Source organism: Asparagus officinalis, chromosome 5 (genome assembly GCF_001876935.1).
Source record: "Asparagus officinalis chromosome 5, Aspof.V1, whole genome shotgun sequence".
Taxonomy (NCBI): Eukaryota; Viridiplantae; Streptophyta; class Magnoliopsida; order Asparagales; family Asparagaceae; genus Asparagus; species Asparagus officinalis.
In genome coordinates this window covers 50,277,858-50,285,621 of record NC_033798.1, presented here as the reverse complement: position 1 = coordinate 50,285,621, position 7,764 = coordinate 50,277,858, and the positions used below count along the sequence as shown (strand labels likewise).

Genomic DNA, 7,764 nt, shown 5'->3' with positions numbered 1-7,764 from the left:
ATCATACTGCGTCATTTGGGATTCCAGCTGAGGTGACACAGGTTGGGGATCATTTGATTTCGGATGCAGATGATGGATTGGTTTTGGATTCGGTTGCAGCTGGTGGACATGATTTGGATACGACCATTGGTTCACCTCAGATGAAGGTGTTTGATTTGTATCAGTTTGGGACCGCTATCAGTTGTAGATCCATTGGCGATATTGGGGAAGAGTTGCAGACTTTTCTATTTGATTGAGGGCCTTCGGAGGCCGTTTGGGTAAACTACGTGAAGGCTTGATTCCTTAGGCAAGAGGATACGTAGGTAGTCTTTATGATGTAGCCGATTTGGTGAGTAGATACGGACGTTTGGGTGAGTGTTCGCACTCCCGTTTGGGTCTCGACTTGTTAAGGATTGAGAAGCAGCAAGTGAGGCATTTGGCTTGGTTGGTGTCGACTCAGTTTTGGTAGAAACTTCGCCGAGGTGGAGAATTAAAGAAACCGCGAGAAGTTTAGTGAAGAATAGGTGTTGGAAGAGATCAGGGTACTGTTTGGGAGCTGCGCGGTCGACTGCGGTGCAAGGCCGTTCGACCGCAATCGTGCACGGATCCAGGATTTGTGCCTGGACTTGGCGCGGTCGACCACCACGGTCGACCGCCACGGTCGACCGCCAGACCTTGTAGGCGATTTATGGTCTCTGTCGTTGGATCGCGGTCGACCGCGAGATTGGGGGCGGTCGACTGCCAATCGGGTCAAAAGCCTAGTTTTGTTTTCCTGTTCTTATTTGGTTTTTGTGTTTGTATAAATACCAATACACGTTCTAGGGTTTCTTAAGGGAAGAGTTTGGGATATTTGGAGCACAGAAAAGAGGTATTTTCTGAGCTATTTGATTAGGATTTATTTGGAGAGATTAAGAGCTTTGTTGGTGAGATTAGTTTGTTCCTTCGAGTGATTTATAATCTCAAGTTGTACTCTTCTTCTCTATTAGTGAAAACCTCATCCCCTTCTTGCCCCGTGGACGTAGGCAATTGCCGAACCACATTAAAATTGGTGTTTTATTTGTGCATTGATTTTGGTTGGTTTTGGCCCTCTTTGATCGGCGTTTGGTTTGGTTCCTCGACACGGTTTTCAACAACAATTGGTATCAGAGCACAACATGAAGATCATTGTATACTCTCGACCCTGTTTATCAAGAACCATAACATCCTGTGAAGGCTTGGTATGTGATCGGATTGCTAGCTCGATCAGCAGCATCGAGTTCTTAAAGTCATCCAGGCCAAGCTTGTACTGGTTTATGATCTTTCCTTGCGTCGGTTAGGGTGACCGTCTTTGTCACGTAGAACGCACGTCGAGATAGACCTCTCTTAGCCGCTGCCTGCTCCCATGCCTCTTCCTATGTTGGAGGATGGTTCTCTTCTTCTTGTTGTTGCGTTGAACAAGAAGAAGAGGATGGCGAACATTGGATCATCGGAAAAATTAATCTTCCTGATTTTCTTGAAAGGAACTGTGTCAACTGTTCACGTGGTTTCAATATTACGAGGGAATTAGGGGTTTATATAGAATAATAGCGATGAATCCTAGTTGAGGTGGAACTAGGGAACGGGTAATGAAATTTTCCCAGTGCTCGGTCGGTCCTAACCGAAGTAGGAAGCCTTAGAATATTGGGAAACCTAACGGCAGTGAAATATCTGGCTCGTCCAATCTCTCACGATCTTGTGGGTCTCCCGCGAAGTAGGAAGTCTTATAGAGTGCTACTCAAGGAATGGGCCGAGCATTAAAAAAAGAGTGGTGATAGGAGCACACCCCCAACCACACTCTTCACCACACCTCCTCTCCCTCTACCCTTCACCACACTTCCTCTCCATCTATAGTGCATTGGGTCCAACATCAAATTTTTAAAAAAAAACCTTAAACTGGATTTGGCCTTTTTCACGCAAATTAGGGCCGAAAGAGACCACACATCGCGTTCAGGTTCCCTACCGCCTCCAGATCAAACTCGTCGGACGCCGGAGCCGATGGCGACCAATCCCCAACCAAACCAAGAGCAAGAGTCTCAATTCCCAATCCGAAGACTCGAACTCGCCGACAAATCCAAAGGATTCATCGATCTCCTCTCCCAGCTCAGCTCCTGCCCCCAGATCTCCGACGCCCAGTTCGATCTCCGGTTCAACGAGATCGCCTCTCTCGGCGACGACCACGTGATCTGCGTCATCGAGGACCCGGTCTCCAACCGGATCATCGCCACCGGCTCCGTCTTCATCGAGAAGAAATTCCTCCGCGGTTGCAGCAAGGTCGGCCACATCGAGGACATCGTCGTCGATAAGGAAGTCAGAGGGAAGAAATTAGGGCAGAAGATGATTAGATACCTCTCGGACCACGCTAAGGGGGTCGGGTGTTATAAGGTGATTCTTGATTGCGAGCCGGACCGCAGGGGTTTTTATGAGAAGTGCGGGTTCGTTGAGAAGAACGTCCAGATGGCGATTTATTTCTGATGAGGTACATTTCGTTTTCGTTTCGATCTATATATGGAAGTTATATAAAGTTTTCTAATAATTTTTACAGAGAAATAAATGTATCTGATTATCATTGCAAATAAAACGTCCAGGTAATAAACAATTAATCGGGAGTATATAACCAATAATCAGCTTTGAAGATTGCTCATTTCTATAACTTTAAACAGCTTTGAGGAAATCAAATGTCAAGTCCTCCTTTTTCTATCCACATTGTATGTGTTGCAACTCAGTAAAGAAACCTTGGACTTTATCTTGGTCAAATGTCAGCTATGTTATAGTGCGTACAAATTTGGGTAGTTCCAAAAGGATGAAATTCCCGTCGCGAGGAAACGGGTTTAAATCCTGTTGCCAGGGAGCCAAAATTCAAGGTCTAGTGTTGGAAAGGGAAGTTAGTGCTTACATTGCCGTGTGGAGTGCTGTAGGATGGTTTGTATCGCAAGGTTGATGTATTTCAAAAAAAAAAAACATCAGGTAACTAGAGTAAAGGCTAAATGGGTTTGTGTGCACAAGACAAAAAAAATTCAACTAGCAAGGAGGAACTTTGTTATGCATAAAGTGAGGATAAGGATGAAAAGACTGATTTTCAAGATTAAATAGTCGAAAGTTAGAAGGAAACAAAGAGAATGAAATAGCGACATAGGAGAAATAATTAATCCTTGAAAGAGCTCTTAGATTTTTTTTTGGCCCCTCAAATTAACTTTTCTTTATGTATGTTTTCCACATCTATTTAAACTTATTAGACCTGCATCTAAAACTACAAAGAAGGCAAACTAATTTATGTGGCCTTTTGTGATTTGTTCCTACAAAGTACAAGTGTTTGAGATCTTAAAACATCTGATAAAAAAAATATTTCGTAGGGGTCTTGTTATTTCCTTTCTTGGCAACATGATGTTTCCTTTGGTAACAATGAATGCGATCCTCGGTCAACAATTATAATTTACTGCATGAGAACGATTGATAGGTGATGAGGTCAACACAGAGAGGTACAAGGAATACTGGCCTTCAATAACTTCAAAGTTCCCATTCCTGCAGGTACCTTGAGAGTATAAACTCATCTGATTCCCTGATCTAGCTAAAATAATCTAAATATTTAAGCAAATTACTGGACTTAAAAACAAAACGGAAAGGAGAAATGGTATCTATCCTAATTCTTGAGCAATCATAAGTTGTTATCAGCCATCTATAGCATCGACATGCCTCTTCACAGAGCTCCCCGGAAATCATATGGTACGTGTATTGATGCTTAACTCTGAATTTATTGGCAAAAACTTTTTGTTATTACCTCCAACCATAGATATATTCTGATATATAACCTGTTTAATATGAATCAATTGAGAATTAACCCAATTTATGCGCTAATTGGAGCAGATTAAAGCTTATGACAATCTAGGTTTCAGTCCTAATGGACGAATGATTTAACAATGTGTCAAATATGTTGATTGCCCTGGAAATCCTTGGTCTTTCATTACTAGCCTCCCATGTCACCTGTTCAATGGTGTTATGATGGAATGGTTCCATTTTAAAGAATCAAAATGGAGGCTTTATATGTGCCATGAATGTTATTGAGAGTTGTTATATAAACTAATTGTGATTGTGGATCACTCTCAATAACATTCATGGAACATGTAAAGCTACGTTGATGCATTGGAATGATTAAGAGAAAACAAAAAGAAGATTGACTTCGGAGTTGAAGATGTGAAGGAAAACTAATAGGGATCAAGCAGGATAAATATTGGAAACTACATTTAGTTTTCAAAAATGGTGGCGATGGACAAAACAAATCTAGATCTTAACCCTTCAGTAGCTCTCAAATGTTATCATACATGAGCCTGGACACTTATTTGCTCTTGCACTAAGATAAGTCCATTAAGTAGGAAAGTTATTAGATTTTAATTTTGGAAAGTGTAGTCATCTAGAGTAGTTAGTGTTTTATTTATTTATACCTCGTGATAATCCTTCGCTTGGTAGCATTTCCTTTTGCACTGAAAAAGTGATAACATTTGAATCTCTCATGAATGTTGTAGTCAATGAATTCACAGAGATGGTTTCTTGACTAAATCTTTTTGGAAGATATTTAGAATCGAAAAGCTGTGAATACATTCTCATGCATTGCTTGTTTAAATAGCTTGATGGGAAAGCCTAGACTAATTTTTGCTTTTAAGATCTTTTTATGACAAAAACGTTGCAATAGTTAAATGAACCAGGGGAAATATCAATCATCAAACTTTACAGATTACATAATATCCAGGAACTGTATAGATTTCCTGTAATATTAGAAGAGAGTAATTTCTTACAATAGTAACCTTCCTGAATAGGTAGACATGCTACATTGCTTTAAACATAGATCACTGACTAGCCTAGGAAGGTCTGCTCCTAGTGCTATAAATCCCTTCCTTTTGGTATCTCTGAGAGGCAAGGTATTCTTGGACGAAAAATCTCAAGGAAAAGATTCTTCGTCGTGGAGTAATTTTTGGGGAAAGCAGAAGGTTGATTTTATCATAAAAGAAAATTTAGAGGAAAGAGGATTTTAGAGTTTTTCACAGTACATTTTACAAGAGGAATAGAACATAAGGAAAATTCTTTATTTGGTTTAGATTAATTTAGAACCTAGAAGCAGGGGATTAATAGCAAAGAATAGTTGTTACAAACTTTTTCTTCCTTGTGCCACTGCTTTTGCGACTTATTGTTAATATTAAGTAGCTGTTCTCAGTCAAAACGATTGTTGATTTTAGAAACATAAAAGGTAAATGGCAAGAAACTAAGAATATTAACAAATGTTTTAGATGTGGCTAATGCAGTAATTTTCACATTAATTGCATAAGATATAGATGCCCAGTTGTATTTCTCTTATTGAAGATCCTACTTTTATGAGGAATTTCTGGATTTAAAAGATGTAAGTTGTCTTGATCAAACATATAAATCCAATTTGGACTTATCAGAAATATGTAACCGGAAGCTTTATTTATCTTTTCATTCTCTTGAATATGCTTCTTTTTATTAAGTTATGACTAGCTAACTTTTTGTTAAGTTCCAACAACGATTGTAAAGATATAATGAAAAGTTTTGTTGATATAATTTGTTAATAATCTCCTATAAGGCTATAACTAAACCGAAGCAAGAAGTAGCTGAACTTCTATGCCTCTGGAACTGTTCTCTACTAATTTCATGACTCCTACCATTCACAAATAACTTATAACGAAATGAATTTTCCACTTTGTGACTGGACAACCTACAGATCGACTCTCATTCAAGGGTTTATGTGAGTACTACAAGAAGATGATTTTGCCGCTGACCGTGCGGAGTCGGTGATCTAGTCATTAGGGTGGTACTACTTGCATATCCTACTGCCAATATCTATTAGATGTGGTGAAGGACAGTTCTATAGTATGGAGCAGACAATTATATGTAATAAATCAATGTTTCAAAGAAACTGTCCTTCGGTAAAACGAAATTATACATGTAAGTGGAAAATGATTGTCACCATTCTTTGAAGCCGGTTATCTTTTATTCTTCTTGTAGTTAAGATTTGGATATTTATCCTTGGTTATTATCACACATTTTTATACCATGTCATGTTTTAAATTTATGTTAGCTGTCATTTTACATGAGGACTTTTTTGAGTTTTGACAATTATCACGTCAGGTGAGATCACTTTTAGTTGTTGGACATTTCTTGAATGGTCGAACTAAGTAATCAATTCCTAAATAGATAAATAGAAGGGTAAATTTCATGCAATTATCCTAAAATATTTTTATTGGAGAAAACAACCAAAAACTTTGAAGATCAGCACAGAAGATCTCCCCCCCCCTCCCCCCCCCCCCCCCCGACGCTTTAAAAACACATTTATAAAGATTAAAATATCCCTAACCCAGAGTGAAGGGGGGTGAAAATGAGGGTTAAATCATCTGACAAAGATCATGTAATTATGCTTTTAGCTAATGCTAGTTGGGCACGATAGTTTACTGATTTTTTTTATCATATTTCCTCCAATAATATAATTTAGTGTAGTTTTCTACAAAACCTCTAAAGTTTATGGTAGTTATGTGAAATTTACCTACATAGAAAGATGTTAGCAAAGCTGTAGTTAGCACATGCCATGAGCTATCTGTGGGATCACGGTTTCTGTGGGATCACGGTTTCAACTTGACTCATTTACTAGATCAAATCTGATCCGAGTTTAATGGGCGTTATTCACGTATAATTGGGTGTCGGAGACAACGCAGATGATCTGTTTATCAAGCCGGTTGGATCTGAGTCTTAACCTTTTGCACAGTTTACCCGAGATGACCTACTACTCAATATGTCCTGTTGCGAGTTAGTTGAATTGTGTAGTTTCTAAGGCTCTACATATTGTCTGTGGGTCGAATCATACCACAAGCATCAATAACTTTCATTAAATTTAAAACTCAAATTACAACCTTCTAGCTCACCTGAAGAATCGCTATTTGAAAGGCTATATTTGTCAAATGCAGGTAACTGATTTAAATTAGAGCTTGGATTGGGTTTGAGATCCTGACCCATTTATTAAACTTGTAAGGATATCCTTGGGTTGGCAAACGGGTCGGGCATATGTCCCATATTAAACAGGTTATTTGAGCCAGATATTGACAACCCATTAAGTATGAGTTCAGTATCCTTACCCTTTTAAACCGGTCTAGTCATCTTAAGGGTGGCAATGGTTCAGGTTTTTTGGATTGTAAATGGTTCAGGCTCTGGTCAAGCTGATACGGGTCAGGTCAAATCTGACCTAGAATGAGCCAATCTGACCTGTTTGTCACCTGGGTCTCTCTTTGCCATGCACAAACTTGCTTGCAGTTTATTTTGCCGTTTAATTGGATTCGTCGTGTGCTATAAGATATGAAAGGCTTAAACATTTGATATCCCTTCATAGAAGGGTTCTGATGTTATCAGTTTAAGCTCTAGGCTCTGTGGTTCTAACTTGTTTAGAGGGACTGTTCGATGTTTATTTGCAAAATGCAGGATGAGATGTCTGACCGAATTGGGAACAGGATGATTTTTCCCAATGCATGTTTCAGTTTTCAGGGATATTCTCTTGGTCACATATTTCAGAACTATTTTTCTACCTCAATGTTGAGTAGGAAGAGAAAACCATAAGAAATAACATCCAGGAACGACTAGTTAGTTCCTAAAACTCCATTGTTTTTCCATTTCTTTTTTCAGTTTGAATCCTGTCAATCTGACTGTATTTGGATTGTTTCAATTTATAGATACAACGGCTTTTACCCTTCTGGATGCAATTAACTGTTTGGTATT

General features: G+C 39.0%; 1 protein-coding gene across 4 annotated transcripts in view; it reads left to right on the top strand.

The window, feature by feature from the left end:
* The window catches only part of LOC109843174 (glucosamine 6-phosphate N-acetyltransferase-like), a 10,612-nt gene continuing 4,727 nt past the window's right edge, over nt 1,880-7,764 (top strand). The window contains exons 1-3 of one of the 4 annotated variants that reach the window (XR_002247557.1): nt 1,880-2,473; nt 3,452-3,522; nt 5,726-6,058. Coding sequence is in view for 1 of the 4 variants with exons in the window: in XM_020412106.1 (XP_020267695.1) it covers nt 1,993-2,469 (477 nt within the window). In the remaining 3 variants the exon portion in view is untranslated. Of the gene's footprint in view, nt 2,474-3,347; nt 3,523-5,725; nt 6,059-7,764 lie in introns of those variants that run through there. The other 3 variants (XR_002247558.1, XR_002247559.1, XM_020412106.1) reach the window with 3 other exon arrangements.